General features: G+C 51.3%; 1 protein-coding gene across 4 annotated transcripts in view; it reads right to left on the bottom strand.

Moving 5' to 3' along the window:
- Positions 1–16107, bottom strand: part of MSI1 (musashi RNA binding protein 1) — a 30497-nt gene extending 14390 nt beyond the window's left edge. For all 4 annotated transcript variants that reach the window (XM_072936130.1, XM_030285598.4, XM_072936131.1 and 1 more), the window contains exons 1-6: positions 15518–16107; positions 15217–15257; positions 15010–15091; positions 14812–14896; positions 10047–10088; positions 8306–8398 (exon numbers count right to left, since the gene is read on the bottom strand). In XM_072936130.1, the coding sequence (XP_072792231.1) occupies positions 8306–8398; positions 10047–10088; positions 14812–14896; positions 15010–15091; positions 15217–15257; positions 15518–15576 (402 nt within the window). In that variant the 5' untranslated portion in view covers positions 15577–16107. The remainder of the gene's footprint in view (positions 1–8305; positions 8399–10046; positions 10089–14811; positions 14897–15009; positions 15092–15216; positions 15258–15517) is intronic.
- Positions 16108–16683: the final 576 nt, after the last annotated feature.

Here is a 16683-nt window from a genome sequence, read left to right as displayed (position 1 = left end):
CAAACTCATCACAATGAGAGATGGGCATGAGGAAAAAAAACAAACTAGTGTCAATGAGCACAGGCCCACTGCTGACTTAGTCTGCCTGACCAGCCCTCCTCTCTGCAGAGCCTGCGATGAAGGAGCAACTGTAAGTGGCAGAGCCCATTGCACTTCCACACAAACTCCTGGTGCAGCAATATCCCAGGCAATGGCTGGGCACTGCCACAGCGCTCAAGCACTCAGAGAAAGAAGACGTGCGACCATTTCATCCCAAACCATGCTGTATGCTATGAGGAGAGCTGCAGCTTTCCTCCTTCTGCGCTTTTTCCAATGGCTGTGCTATGATGTACCTACCCAGCACCCCAAAATGTATTTGCCTTGCAAGAACATATTTATTGTAAGACATGTACTCTATTTGAAAGCTGTTTCCTGCTAAAAACTAAATCTTATACAGTACATAAGTGGAAAAAAGTGTGTATATATATATAGATGTATATGCACACAACTCCAGGGCTTCAACTCTGTATATGGCTGTAACTGATATATTTTATTGCCATTAAAATCTACACATGGCCATCTTTATGTCTCCTTTCACAGCAGCCTGTGAGCTGAGTTGGGTGGTCTCAGCACACACCTGTGAGGTGAAGCAGGGCCCAGATCCCCCCTAACCCTTGCTATAGGGGATACATCTGTCCTGTACCATGGATAGCTTGGGCAGACCTTCACGCTGAGGCACACCTCCAGCACCCACCAAAGCTCTGCCTGCACCGACTCCACAACCACCAGCCGCCCTGAGTGGGCAGCTATTGTGGCGGTGAACACCGCGATCCCCCCCACCCCCGCTCTTCCCTCCCCGCGTTGGGCCTTTCCCGGCCGGGCCGCGCGGGCCCCAACAAAGGCGGCCGCCGGCGGGGCCGTCGCGATGGCAACGCGGCCGCCATGGCAGCTGGGGCCCGGATTAGCGGCTCACAAAGCCGCCCCGCCGCGCTCGGTGCCCGCGGCCCGCCATGGGCTCCGGGAGGGCACCCAACGGGGGCCCGGCACCCCAGCACAGGCGAACCGCATTCCCGAGGGATGCATCACCTCCTTCCAGCCCCGCGGCTCCGTGCAGGGTCACCCATCACTTGCAAGCCCCGTCCAACCTGGCCTTGAACCCGCCCCTAGACGGGGCAGCCACAGGTTCTGTGGGCAGCCTGTGCCACGGCCTCGCCGGGAAGACCTTTATCCTAAGATCCAATCTAAACCTACTCTCTCTCCCTCTTTCAGTTTGAAGCCATTTCCCCTTGTCCTGTCACTACATGCTCTTGTAAATGATCACCCCCAGTAACTTGGTGCCTTGAGCTAGAGCAATGAAGACAGGATGACTTGGTGCTCCCTTCTTTATAGGGCCTAAGTGTTCCTATGCCCCCCCTAAATAAGAAGAGAAAAAAAGAGGAGTGATTTTTTGCATGCCTTCTGTCTGGGCTGAAATGTATTTTTCAAAAGCATCCATCCTAATTTAAAGTGGTGGTAAATCTGAGACACACTCAGGCTTGTGGCCTGAGGGTGACATACAAACCTTCATGCAAAAGCCATCCAGCAGCCTGGACTCCCCTGTCCTGAGAAGCAGAGCATGACCTTCCCCTAAAGTCAATATCTAAACTGAGCTTGCCACTGGATTCTCAACAACTGACTAAAAATCACCCCTGGGAACCTGGTACCTTGAGCTTGAGTAATCAGCTATCTTCTCTTTAGATTCTAAGTGCTCCCATGCCTTTCCTGCACAGGCAGGAAGAAAAAGGAGCAATTTTTGTCCTGCCAGGTGCTAAAAAACTGTGAGGCCGCTTGGAAAAAGTGTTCATGAACAGAGTTCACTCCAAGACAGCCCTTTCCTCAGAGGGCAAGTCCTCTAAAGAAATGCTTTAAAAAAGCATCCTCAATAGTTTTATTTCACACAGTCCCAATGCAATTCCAGAAGTAGTACTAGACCTGAATTACTCAGAAAAAATCTGCCTGAAAATGCATTTTCTGAGATGAGGACACCATGACTGAAGCTTCAGCACCTCTCACTTAAAGGTGCCATAATCACAAATGATCCATCCAGCCTTGGCCAAAATACCTGGGGGTTTTCAGAGGTTTAATTCCACTCTAATTACTTTCAATCTTTCAATGTTTCATTCTTAGTTATCTGCTGTGGGGAAGCTGATGACATCCTCATGCAGATTTAATAATATAATAATTTCCAATACCAGTTTGATAGGAAAGGTTGGATGCACTTTCACAAATGTAGATTTTGAACACTGTAAATATTCAAGCAAAGGGTTTGTGGAGATAGACATCTTCCACCTGAACTGCAAATAAAAATGTCTGAGCTGGCCCTAGAAGGAATCGCAGCAACATATTTGTAGTAAAGTTACGCAGAAAAATAGTAACTGTTGAGACAGCTTCCTTAAGGAAAACAGAAACCAAACTATCTAGAAACCACTCTGCCATCCTGTCAAGAGACAGCATTAACAACCCTGTGAGGTTCTCCCAGCTGCACAAACAGGACAGGGCAATTCCAGGGAGGAGGATGCATGGACAGAGAGCCTGGCTCCAGGGAACAAGTGTGCTGTGCCATTAAGACCCTTCTTACCCCACTCTGCAGACCCACTCTCAGAACTCTGGGAATGAGACTTAGCCAAGGGGACAGAGCCTGCTCCATGCCACAGGAGAGCAGAACAGCCTGTCCAGGTGTCCTTGCCCGCTCTCACACAGGCACCTGGCAAATATCAGATGAACCCCAGAAGACCTGAATGACCATTACTGCTAGAGTGGTTTTGGCTAAGTGCCTACCAGATGCGGAACACAGAGAACCCTTTGTTCCAGAGGCATTGTTACCACAGGCCAAACTGCCTACTGCCACAAGAGAGGTGATCAGATTCCCCTTCTCCTCCCCTCCCCATCTGTTCATGGCAACCATGTTATGTGTGAGAATTTACATAAATTGCCCTCTGATCTGTGGAAGAAAATCCAAAATCCAGTTTGGAAATCCACAGCAGGTTGACATGCAGCTTTGATCCCTGAAATTTCCAGAGAGCGGCAGATTAAGGATTAATTAATTAACATTCTCCCAATCCAAAGTGAAGAAAATCATGGCCACTGTAAGCACAGAAACAAGTCTTCCTTTAAAGACATTTGCCATCAGTATCTGAAGGTTCTCCCATTAGTCAGCAGGGAAAACTCATTTCGAACACCTAAGCCAACCACCCCATTCTTCTGTCAGGAGTACATGAATAGGCATTTGTGACAGACCTACAAACACTCATCTTATCCAGCACCTCAGATACTGTGATTTTCCCCTCATCACAACACTAACAGCCATTACCCCAGTGAGACCTCACGACCTCTCAGGTCCAGAATTTGGATGGAGTATTAGATGGCAGCCTAAAGGTCAGAACCCTCCTCAGACCCCAGATCTTTTTTCTAGTTCGCTTCCAGGGTATTTTTAGAGAGGAGATCTCTCTGGGCAAGAGCTGCCTCACTGAGAGGCTGAGCTTTTATGACCGACTCATCCACACACAATTACCTCAGGCCCAGCAAGAGATGCAGACTGGTTTTAAGCACTTTCCAAGCACCCTTGGTGCTGCAACTGATTAGTGAGTCATGCAAAGACGTCACTGAGAATGTATTTCCTGCACTGCTGCTTCACCAATGTAAAAGCACACAACAAAACCATGAGTTCAAAAACCTGATTTGGGTGCAGGCCCCCATTTCTTCCAGGACCTCTGCACTTCCAGTTGCTGTTAAGATCAGTTTCTCTCCTGATGACAAACAAAAGACCAGCTGCATCAAGTTAGAGTAGAGCTCTGCCTTGCCCAAAACTTCCCAAGATACCAACCAACAGACAACTTTGGAAGGACATAAAGATAGGGAAAGCATATTACAATAGAGCCCAGAACACGACATCCCCATCCAAGCCATTTGGGATTTGAAGATTTTCTTATTTCAAAGGGGTGCCTGTGTATGTTAAAAGACCTTCCATGAATTTGACCAATCATTTTGGAGCCCATGTAAATTTTAGCAACAACATCCTGTGGCAAAGATTTCACAGTTTACATATGCTCCATGATAAAATGACTCTATTTATTCTAAGCCTCCTCCTATCTTGCAATTTATATGACTTTCTCTACCACAAAACTTCATCAGACCAACTCTTGCATTAGAAAGATGATCTGAGTTTTTCCAGTTTTGATTTGAAACAAATAACCTTGTTTACAAGACTGGAGACCCAAAGTCCAAAGAAATTACTCTGATGGACAACCCCTTTTCCTCCCAAAAATAATACAGAACAACATGTTCCCACAGGTCGAAGTAGCAAAGGAGGAAGCTGCAACTTGAGCTCCTCTGGCATTCTCATACATGTTGAACTAGACAGAGGACTAGCTGTGCCTGAGGTGGTAGATGCAAGACACCTTCCTCCTTCTCTTTCTGCTGCAGGTTTCAGTGAGGGTGGTAGCCTGAGTCTAGAGAAGCTGTTGAAATATCTCCTTGTGCTGTCTAAAGATCAACACCATCCAACTTAAGTCAAACTACTTGGCTACACATACTGTGAATGAAAGTCTTTCCAGAACTTCTGTCCTACAGTTGAAAAAATTATCTCCTTTAGAAAGCATGTGCATGGCCTGAGCTTGGATCTCAGAGAGATTCAAGTTTTGGAACCAGAGAGGTGTTTCCTAGAGATCCCGCTATGCTCAAAGCCCTCACAGCTGCACCTGACAAACCACAGCCAGCTTGAGATCACTTTTCAGTCTTTCTCTCTCTGTACTAAAAAAAAAAAAAAAAAATCCTTTGTATCTTCTTTCTCAGGAAAACAGCAGCCCATATATTTTAGTCAGAGTTTCGGAAAGGAAAAAAACCCAAAGTGATTCCTCTTTGAAGCAGAGACACACTGTATTTGGGATCCTCTTTGAAGCTTCACCTTTTGTGCTTGTTAAAACCAAGTATTTTGATATGAAGAAATGGGGTGCCAGACTCTCCCTCTCTTGCTTTATCACTAAGTAATACTCATGGATTTCATTTTCACCTTTTTTTGACCACTTCCATTTTACAAAGGTGAGAGAAAGTTTTGGACACAGCAAGGAAAGAAAACAAAACAAAACAAAAGTACAAGAATAAGCAGAAATGCCAAAATGGAAAAATCACATCTGGGACTTTTGTCTAATGAAATAGAAAACCATTTCCTTTGCAGCCCAACTAAACTTCCATTTTTTTCCTGCTAATGGATGTAGGAGGTGTGCTGCTTCTGACCTGAGATGCACCAACACCAACCACCTTGGTAGACTTGTGAGCTGCAGTTCACGGATTTGAACTGGAGAGAACATTATGATAATCTAATTTGACCTCATCTGTTCTGCAGGCCATAGCACTTCCTCTTGTAATTCCTCCAGCATGTACATGCTTTCTGTCTGGGCTAAATTGTATTTTTCAAAAGCATCTACCCTAATTTAAAGACCTTAAGTGGTGGCAAATCTGAGACACACTCAGGCTTGTGGCCTGAGGGTAACATACAAACCCTCATGCAAAAGCCATCCAGCAGCCTGGACTCCCCTGTCCTGAGAAGTAGAGCATGATCTCCCCCTAAAGCCAACATCCAAACTGAGCTTGCCACTGGATTCTCAACAATTGACTAAAAATCACCCCTGGCAACCTGAGCAGTCAAGACTGGATGCCTTGGTGCTCTCGGCTCACTCCTCTCTAGGTCCTAAGTGCTCCCATGCCTTCCCTGGACAGGCAGGAGGAAAGAGGAGCAATTTGTGTCCTGCCATGTCCTACGTAACTATGGGGCCACTTCAAATACAAGGGAATAGTTACAAAGCTCCCTCCTCAGAGGGTGAGTCCTCTAAATAAATGCTTTCAAAGAGCATCCTTAAAGTTCCTTTTCACACAGTCCTGATACAATTCCAGAAGCAGTACTGCACCCAAATGACTTGGAAAGTCTTAATGAAAAAACATTTTTTGAAATGAGGAGACCATGACTGGAGCTTCAGCACCTCTCACTTAAAGATGTCATAAATCAAAGAGATGAAGACCACTCGTGGTATGTGGGACACCCACAAAGAGACCTCTGAAACCTGGGAGGCCCCAACACATCATAAAGAACCACCAAAAGAGCGTATGCATCAAAATCATGTTTTCCATGAGTCACAGCTGAAACTGAAAGCAACAGGCTTAGCCCTACAAACCCTACAACGCACATTCAGAGCTCAGAACTCCAGAGGTGAAGGCCACAAGACTTTCCTCTGAAATGAACTTTCCCACTGATCCCACCCATCAGCCATACCAAGCTATCTACTGTAGAGACTCTCTCAGGAAACAGTCCTCCTGGTTGTGGGTGAATTATTTGAGGCTTAGTCTGGCAGATGGTTACAGGCCAGGAACGATGCTTTACACAAGAGCTCTGAAGAGCCTCTCACCTGAAGTGAACAGATGAGTCAGAAAATTGCCTTGAAAATGGCAAGTCAATCTGACCAGGCCTAACATCTCCCCATGGAAACTCCCCAGCGCCAAGGGGACAACCACTCCAGCCTCACTGACTTGAAGCACTGGATGTTGTCCAGGACACTGGTTCTTCAGAAATGAATTGCACCAAGCTGTGCAGAACTCTCCCTCCTGCCCACTCCAGAAAAAAGTCTCACACAACCAGTCCTTGCCAACCACCTGACATCAGGACACCTCTCAGCACACAACCATTAAACAAGAGAAACAAAACAGCACCCCAAAAGAGCTGGAAAGGACTGCTCAGGCTAGAGCAACTGTAACTGCCTGTAAACTGAGTGCCCTGTGACATGCTTCTTTGAATTAGCAGGGATACAGTCAAGGTTAAAAGGGGATTATGCCAAAGACAATTTGTTTTCCTATCAAACACATCCATCAGCAGCACAGGAGAACTGGCAAGTCAAACAGCCTTCAACTGCACAGACACTTGAACACCATCACCTTTAGTGGTGGCACCCTTGAGGATACCATGTGAATGCTCCTGGGGACATAACAGAGTTTGCCTATTTCTTACAGAAAATGAAGCCACGCAGAGCTACCAACTGGCAAACACGAGGCTATCCAACCACTTTCTCTTAGGAGTGAACAGAGTCCCACTTTGCACACCAGGACATGCAGAAGCTTCAGAAGCTGAATGAAAGTTCTGAGCAGATACTTGTCCCAAACTTTTTGCCCAAAAGTTTCAGTAATATGGCAAATCTGGTTACAAAACTCCCTTTCCTTTCACTAATTAGTGTGCCCTAACATGACATCACCCTTTTGCCGGAAATTTCAAAAGAAAATTAATGCCAAGCCTTCATCCCCACACTGCAGCTTCCATGGTACTTCCCTCCATGTCCATGATTCTATCAGCAACGTTCTGGCTAGGTCACCACCCACCAAACCATGTTCTTCCCTCCTAACTGGGCAGGAAGGTTCCAAGAGCTGCAGAATGCAACACTTCCTGCCCCAAAGAGCAAACCTATGCACAACTCCACTGAACAACAGTGAAACAGTCACAGTGTCCTGCCCACAGAGGTGACCACATTCGGCACTTGGGTACGATGATCCCCTTCAGTTCCTAATCCCATTAAAAATCTTGGGATCCTTCAGTCTAATCCTGCTGATATCACTCCTGGAGATGCTGACAACCTCCTCAGCTGAAAGGTCACAACTGAGCTCCCTTCAATCCTCAGATTCAGTCTCACAATTCACACACCTGGCTGTCATGGACCATGATACAAGCAACTTCCAGCCACAGTAGCCCACCCTTCCCTGAGCCACCACCAGCCACAGAAGAGCCAGACCAACACAAGAGACAGCCTTAGTGCCAAACTTTCTTAAACTATACACAACTTACACCACAACTTGCCAAGACTCAGCAGAAGTTTCAGGACCAAAAGACTTATTTTTAATAAAGGATTATTGAAAAATAAATGACAAGGTTTTGAGTTAGAAACAGGCCAAAATCAGAGGTTGATAAAGCAGCCACTCTGTTAGGAGTGCCTACAAACCTTCCTCCAGCATTTGAACAGACTGCAAATCTGTGAGCCAGAAGAGGCTTCTGGATAGGGAAAAACTTCCCGTAACAGAGGTCCTAGCAACTCTGGGAACAAGAATAAACTCTGTTTCAAATCACCACAGGGCAGGAGTCACTGGCTGTAGCCCCTACAAGGACATTACAGGCAGCCAGAATCTGTAAGTGACCTTTAATCTACTTAACCCTTGCAAAAGACTCAAGCTTCTAATCCCGCCCCCACAAAAGTTCAGAAAACTCCTTTTACCCCAGAAGCAACAGCTTTGATCCAACATCACTCAAGAGACTTACCTTCCCAAACTGCTCGAAATATTGTTTCACATCCTCCACAGTAGTGTTCACAGACAGACCACCCACAAATATCTTCTTCGTTCGGGTCACCATCTGGAAAAGGGAAGGACAGGAATTCACCAAATAAACCCAGAGTGAGCAGAGAACGAGACTCAAAAGGCCACTAACTCCTCTCTGCTGCCGGGAAGCGCTTTCCCCTTTGCTGCAGCTGAGCTTCCAACTTCTTGAAGCCCTCTGGCCAAACACAGCTGGCAGATCTGTCCCACACCACATTCATGCTCTTGTCTTCACAGAGCCCACCACACATGCCAGCACCCAGCCACCACCTCCTTGTCAGACAATTACCAGCCTCTTCCCTCACCAACATGCCACCACTCCCTTGGCACTGTGATATCATCCCAACTGAGTGGGGCACAGCTGTCCCTTCCCCAGCCCTGCCACTCGGCACAGCCAGTGCAACCCCAGAGGTACCTGCCCTGCTCCCAGGGTGGCAGGAAGCCTACCATCACAGGCAGGTTCCCTAGGCTTTGCCCTCCCACCCCACAAATTGCACAGCCCTCCAGTCTGAAATGGAATAAGCCTCATTTCACTACCATTCTCCAGTCACTTAAATGGAGCCAAATCAACACCCAGTTAAATCACTTTGCCTCTGCAAGAAGGTAAAGACAAGATCCCTCTGCCACTTGTCACTGATACAGCTGGGACGAGGAAGAAAATGAACTACCCTGCGAGGGGACATGGCTGCCAGGCTTGAGGCACACCGACATCCTTTGAACCAGCTCTCCAGCTGCATCCTCCCCTTAGCTGCTTGGCTACACCCCTGCTCTCAGAGGAACACATGGTCCTAATTACCCCAAGGAGCATAGGGCTAATCCGCAGCAATTCCCTGGCTTGGAGAGCAGCCCGTTCTAACACTAAAGCACCTTCTGTCACCAAACTGCTTAATGGAATTAACCCAATTCCTACCATGTGCTTCCTGGCTCCAGTTACTTGGGATACCTGCTCACCAATTGTTCTCAGTGCCTGAACCCCTTACTTCCCTCCCAGCACCAGTCTCCTCTTTCCTCTCTGCTTCTCAACACAGCTCCTCCCCAGCTCTTTGACCCCTAAGAGCACTTGGAATACAGACTCTAAACTTTAAAACTCACATCCAAGAACCAAGTTAAAGGAAGTCCCGAAGTCTAAAGGCAGTCTCCAGTGTGCTGCTGGTTCCTAAGCTAAAAGTTTCTAGCTGCACACCTGGAAAAAGTTCCTGCCACTGTGCATTTTAATGCCAGAGCCTCTTGTACATAAGATCCAACACCATTTGCCTTTTCCAGTGCTCAAGCACACAAGGGCATTTCACAAAGTGAAATCCTTCTCCCCTTCCCTGCCATACACCTATTTATCACACACAGGTACACACACATGACACTCTTCCACCTGTGTCACATCACAGCATGGAGCTCTTCCATATCTCCTAAGACCTGGAACTTCTACCGTTTTCTGCAATTTCGGAAGGACTAAATTCACCCTGGGCAGCATTTAATCCACCAGCTGCATCTAGTGCATTCTGAAGTACAGCCAAGGGGCCTCCAGGTTCCTTCAGTGCCATGCAAACTCCCAGCACTCCGCTCCAGGTGTCCTGAGCAAACCCCAGTGAGCAGCTCTGTTGCATGCACTGGCCACCTTGCACAGAAGGACAAGGTTCACCATCACAAATTCTTCCCCTTGTGACACAAGGGCTGCCCACAGTGCTTACCTTGGGCTGTGCTCGGCGAGGGAATGCTACCTTCGGGTCAATCTGAAAGAGATGTGGGGAAAAACAGGTGAACATACTTTTCCTGCCTATTTACAGACATAGGGTTTCCTCCATATGTGCAGCTGTCTCTGCCCATGTGGCACCTTGCTAAAAACCCAAAGAATCTACCTGAGGTGCATAAAATGAAGCTGGCTGCAGACATCTTTCCCTCTTGGTAAGGTGTAACCCAGGGAGACTACAAGTCCCAGCATGCAGTGGTCCATCTCCAGCTGAGCGCTGGGCAGATGCTCTGAGAGCCCATCACATGCTGGGATTAACAGGCTGGGCTGCACCCTCCCGCCTGGCCGGTCCCTGGGTGCCTCACATCACCAGCCTCATATTAAAAGTGATTTCTTTTGCCTTTTTTGCTCTCACCCTTCACTCTTCCTACAAGTGCAGAGTTCATCTGGATAGTAACAAGACTGAAAAGAAGCAGCACACAAACCCCCAAACATTTCATCCCTTCAAACACAGACTGAAGAGCAGACAAAAAGAAACTATAAAAGAGCAGACAGGATGGCACAAATTAACCCGAGGAGCCCAGGCCTGCCGGCTGCAGAGGCTGTGGCCGCAGGGATCGTGCTGCCCCTCTCCCCAGGCCGCGCTGCACACAAAGCCGTGATGCCTCCCTCCCTCCCTCCGCGGGCTGAGCCTCCATTGTGCCTGTTCAGCTTCCCTATAAACCTGCTGCTGGCCGGAGCAGCCGGGCCCGCGCCGCCATCCAGGTGCCGCGTGTTCTGCCAGGCTCAGCACGGATGAGCGCGTGCCTACATTGGCCTCACACCACCAGAAACACCACCACCACAAAAGCTGGGACAACACTAATGCAGCTGCAAGCCAAACACCCACAAAGCCTTCTCTCCTCCTCAGCCACCACTTCTTCCTTTACAGGCCTATTTTTACAGCAACTCCTGTAAAGTTACATCACATCAGGGATGATCCAGACCTACAAATCAGCTTACAAAGACCTGTGGTAAAGGCAGGTTTGGCTCATCCCCACACTTGGACTGGCTGCAGCTGGGAGGGCAGCCTGGAGCATTGTCCCATCAGCCCAGCAGCTCCAACAGCCCAAAAGGAAGCTGTGTTTCTCCAGCTCCTCTCACTGCTTTGTTCAGCTTTCCAGCCTGGCTGCACTCCCATCCCGCATCCTTTTACTTGTCTTACAGCCCCGGAGCTTGGCCCCCCTGTGCCCTTCCACCAGCTCCTCTCCCTGCCTTCCCCACCTCCATCCTGACTCACAGCTTACAACATAAATAAACTCAGCACGTAGGTAAACACAGGCAAAACTGAAAAGCACAAATAAATTCAAAAATAAACCTCGCTCCCCAAGCTCCATGCAGATTAGCATACCCTCCAGTGCCTCCCTGGGGCATCGGAATCATCCAGGCCCTCCCCTCCCCAGGCACACCCCCCTCCCCACTGCTTCCTGGCTAGTGCAGACACCCACAGCGAATTCTGAGGACAGGGGACGGCAGGAGACCAGGAGCTTGATGGCAGATAATAAGCAAAAACAATAATCTACTGTCTTTTACTTCTCAGCCAGTGTCATTCAGCTCCTGCCAATAAGATGCTTTCATACTCAGCAATGCTAAGCTCAGCCTCATTTTCTCATTACCCTGAGTGTGATCAACTGGGCAGAGATAACGCGTCCTCCTGGCTGGAGAGAGCAGGCAGTCATTTCACAAATTCTTCTGCACAACCAGCTATTGTTGCAGGTAGAGGGAGGCTGGGGTCACTGATTGTAGGCACAGCCCTGGGAACATGCAGAGGGGAGCAAGTTCGGTGCCGGACTCAAGTTACTCAAACTTGACTGCTCCTTGGCTGCTGGAGTCTTTCCTAATTAAAGCAAAGGCACCGGTACCTTATTCCCTCATTTCTGGTGTTAAAACAAATAGCCCTGGAGGAGTTGTGTTTCAGTGTCACCCACTGACGTAATGGATCCTTTTTACAAACCCAGATAGAAATCTGCTAAGAGCATTCAGAACTGCTCAGATTATATCCAAAAAACAAAACCCCAGATCAGGCTGCAGTGAATGGAAGTCACCTGAGCTCAAACTGCTTCCAGTTCACCCCACAAGACTTTGATGAGGAATCCCACGGAAGCCGCAGGTGTACCAACAGGCCAGCCAGGTCCTCAGTAATGCTCTTCAGGCCACCTACAGCCCCATTTCATAGCTCAGATCTCGTAACTCCTGTGTTGGCCCAGCTGGTATCAGTGTCCCAAAGCAGAGGGAAGGCTGGGAAGGACCTGTGAGATGTCAGGTCCGGGTTTGTTCTTTCATTTTACCTCTGTCACTACCTCCGCCCTGCTGGTCTGCACTGCAGGGGAGCTGCAGATCACTCCCTCCACCACAAAAGACAAACCCAGCAAAAACTCAACAACGGCAACAAAGAAACGACGGGATGACCCAGCACTGCCAAGTGCTCTTCCCAGAGCGCGTAAAGAAGCAGCTCAAGGCAGCGGCCAGCTGCAGCTTTACAAAGCCACGCAAATCTTTTACCTTGAGACTGTAAAGCCAATTCTCATATCAAGTACTTTCAAAAATAACCCTGTAGTCTGCTATCTAGCTTACAAACAAAGAGGAGTCTGAAAAGAACACGGCTGCCCCAAAGAATTGGGCCAACTGCCTTTATTAGAGTAAGAAGACTCAGAAGACAATGAAGCAACAAGTTGAGCAGACACTGTCTATCAAATGCTGTTTGCCAGGAGACACCAAGCTCCATGAGAAGGCTGTCCTTACAGGGCACCAGGCCTCTTCCTGCAAAGTTTCATAAAACTCTAAATTAGGATTTAGATGAGTTTCTGTCATTTAACCCACGACTCACAGCAAAACCTTCCACCTCAGCAGGGAAAAGGCATATGGAGGTTCCATGTGCTCCCATAAGATAAAGCTCTCACGAGGCAAAACACCCCAAAACATCTGACTCTGCTGAAAACTGCACTAAACAAAAACTAAGAATGAAGGGGGAAGAGGATCAAAGTTCCTAACAAAGAAGGCTCTGGTGAAACTGTCCCCATTCTCTGTGTGCCGTGCCGAGGGGGTGAGCAGAGCAGATGCAGCAGGGAATTTCAATGGCTGGCCGGTCCCCACACGCCCTACACCACGAGGCTCTGCTCTTCTGTTCTCCTGCAGTGGCCACCGTCCCACCCTGCCCGCATGGGCTGCACCCTGGGCTGCAGAGCGCCTTCGCACAGCCGGCAGCGGCAGCTTGGGGAGAAGAATGGAGAACGTGGATTTCAGCTCTCTCCCAGCCCTGTAACACTTCAGGATTAATGCTACAACCAACATCCATCACTTGCCTTTTCAAGAGGGGTCTATGCCAGCCCACAGACTCATGACAGGACTAGCTGATCAGACACTGTGTTTACACAGGCTAGTAAAAAAAAAAAAAAATAGAGAAAAAGAAAACCCTGGGCCCTCCTTAAAAGACATTACTGTAAACACCCCACTCAGAGCAAAATTCACTTTACATCACTCCTGGAAGCAGGAGGGCTGGGAGTCCTGGGGACCAAGCCTCAGCCAGGAAGGCTGGGGTGGGTTTAACCAGGAGCTCCCGTGGGGAGGAAGGACCTGTGCACATCAAAGGGAGCGATCCAGGCAGTTAAACAGGAACAGACATAAATCTTGCTGCAACTCATGCTGTAAACCCTAAGAAAGAGGGTCTCGCTCTCCCGCCCTCTCCTTCTGCCAAGATAAAGACTAGGACGCCGGGGCCATGCACTGCAAGAAATAAAACTGCATTTGGACTCCTCAGCAGCCCTTGCCTGGAGCCAGAACATGCCCCCTTCACCATGCCATCCCCTTGCAGCCCCCCGCCACTCCCCCATCCCTACCCTCACCTTCACCCCAGGGCAGCAATAAGGAAAAGGAATTCAGGGGAAGGCAAGTCACTGAAACTAAAGAGAAGGGACCTCCCACTCAGACATCTCACCCCCACCCCTCAAAACAGTCTGCACATCTGAGCACCACAGATTCACAAGGCAGGACCCACCACCTTACGCTACTACGTCCAGTGAGCCACCAAATCTTTCTGCTGGCCCAGCTAGAGTTCCTCATCACCCAAACCTGCAGAGTGAGGGCTGGAGCCACAGCTGCTCCAAGAAGCTGCTGGTAGCCCACATGGGCAGACACTGGCCACACTTGGAGACAATAAAGTCCTGAACCTCAATGACCATTGCAAAAACTTCACCTGGGGAAACCAGAAGAGAGTCTCTGAGGTGCACAGAATGAGGGCTCTCTGCCAGGAAGGGGGGATGCACAGGCCACCACTGCTAGGGAAGCAGGGCCTGGGTGTTGGGGAACAGCACCCCTGAGGAGGGATCAGTGCCCAGCAGCACACAGGATGAAAGGGTGGCTTCCCTCTCTCCGAATGTAACCACGTCTTATTTCCTGGGGCAAATCCTCATCCCAAACGTGTTCAGGTGTCCCAGCTTCGAGAAGGCTACAGTCACTGCCCGGACGGGCCTTACAACCAGCGAGCAAGAAGAAAACCATCACCAGGATCCACAGACCCGTACCAGGAATCGGCACACGGTGAGCCCTGTGCTTGGGCGGCAGCTAGCGTACCCGCCGGCAAGTGGGACAGAGAAGGGAACGATCGATCCGTATCAGGAATCAATAGTTTACAACCTCTAACTGGAAATCAAACACTACAATCGACGGCTGCTCCGAGCACAGCCGTTCCACCGGTAAAAGCACCCCTGAGATGAGAGAAGTCATCTCACCGTCTTGGAGTCCAGTTCATGTCTGGATTGGGCCAGGACCTTGTCGACGCCAGCCTGGTCCATGAACGTGACGAACCCGAAGCCCCTGAGCCCCGCAGCCCGGGCAGAAGAGGGGGTGCGGAGAGAAGAGAGAAAGTTGGTTAAAGTGGCGGTCGGGCCGCGGCGGGGGCGAAGGGAGGCGCGGGCCCGGCCTCTCACCTGGATCTCTTTGTCAGCGGGTCCCGCATCACCAGGCACTCCTTCACCTCGCCGAACTGGCTGAAGTACTCCCGCAAGCCCTCTGCAAGCACAGCATCCACTGTGGGTGCCCCGTCCCGTCCCGGCCTCGTCGCACCCCCCCCGGGCTCAGCCCCAGCTCCGCCACCCCCGGCCCCGGCGGCAGGTGCGGGGCCCCGCGGCGCTCACCTTGCGTGGTCTGCCAGCTCAGTCCCCCGATGAACATTTTGCTGCGGGAGGAAGGGGAGAGCCGTGAGCGGGGCCGCGCCGGGGGGCCGCGGCACCCCGCGGGGGTGGCGGCAGCGGCGGCGGGGCCGCGCGGGGAGGGGAGGGCGCGGATCGGCCATGTTGGCAGCGGCACCGCCGCCGCTGCTGCCGCCGCCGCCGCCGCGCCTGCCCGGGCCGGGCGGCCGGGGCCGGGGGAGGGGGCGGCCGCGGCCGGACCGGGGGGGGCGGTGGGGGCGGCCGGGGGCGGCCGCCGTGGAGGTACCAGGGGTCGTGCGGGGAGTCCGGGGAGGCGAGGCCGGGCTGGCTGCCGTCTGTCTCCATTCGGACCTCTTCTCCCTGCGAGGAGCGGCGCCGCACTCCCGGGGCAGATGAGCGCTGGAAAAGGGGCCGGACGGACAGGCCATGCTGCCCCCTCCCCCGACCCCTCTCCGCCGGGCGGGGAGGGAGCGAGGGAGGAGGGCCCGGCGGGCACAACCTGCCCGGCTCCTCCCACCCCCGCCGGCCCGCCGGCCGCCCTGCGCATAAAACCCGCCGGCGGCACCGGGGCCGAGTGCCGGGAGCCGCGCCCGCACCGCGCCGGGGGAGAGCGCCCGACCCCGGGCTCGGCGGCGGCAGGAGCAGCCCCGGAGCTCGCAGCCGCTTTATCCCACTGGCCTGGCCTCGCTGCCCGCACCTGCCCCGGGGCGGTGGACAAAGGGTGACGGAGCCAGGCCCGGTGCGCTCGGGCTCGCTGCGGCGGACCCTGGAGATCCCGGCCCTGTTCCTCTCGGTGTTTCGCCGCCGCCGAGGGCGCTTCCAGGTCGGGACTAGGACTGCCCTGCTTACCCCGGGATTCCGACCGGGAAGTGGGGAGTCGAGGCGCCTTCTCGGAGCCCTGGTACCTCCATGCCCTCTGGCAGCCCACGGGGAACTTGCAGGGGTCAGGGGCTTCCCGGCCTCGCCGCTTGCTGCCCCGCACAGCAGTGCCCAGGCTGCAGGACCCGGGGCAGAGCTGCTGTCGGGCACCGCGGAGCCCCGTAGAGCCCCGCAGCACCAGGTATGCACAGCCCAGCCGCTCTCCTCTGCCCGCAGCTCACAGGGAAGGGGGTAGGCTGGTCCCCAAGGCACCGCGCAGTTTCTTGCTCATTCAGGCTGACAGACTCGTGCCGAGCTCCATTCGAGTTCTACTGCCACACAAGTTCATTCACATGCTGCTTCTCGAGCAGGTCTGTGCACTCCGCCTCTGCTCTTGGGCAACCTAGCCTGGGTGGCTGGAGGAGCTCAGCGAGGAACAAATGAAATACCTGTAAAGTTGGAGTCAAGAGGAGAGCTGAAACCTTGCCTGACTGCACCAAGAATCTCTCTGGGAGAAGGCACTTGTTTGCATCTGTGGCATATCAGAACAAACACAGCAGTGTTCAAAACCTCTGGTGACAGTGCTGTGAGCCC

Source organism: Taeniopygia guttata, chromosome 15 (genome assembly GCF_048771995.1).
Source record: "Taeniopygia guttata chromosome 15, bTaeGut7.mat, whole genome shotgun sequence".
Lineage (NCBI taxonomy): Eukaryota > Metazoa > Chordata > Aves > Passeriformes > Estrildidae > Taeniopygia > Taeniopygia guttata.
The sequence above is the reverse complement of the archived record's forward strand: the minus strand, read 5'-3'. Positions and strand labels throughout refer to the sequence as shown.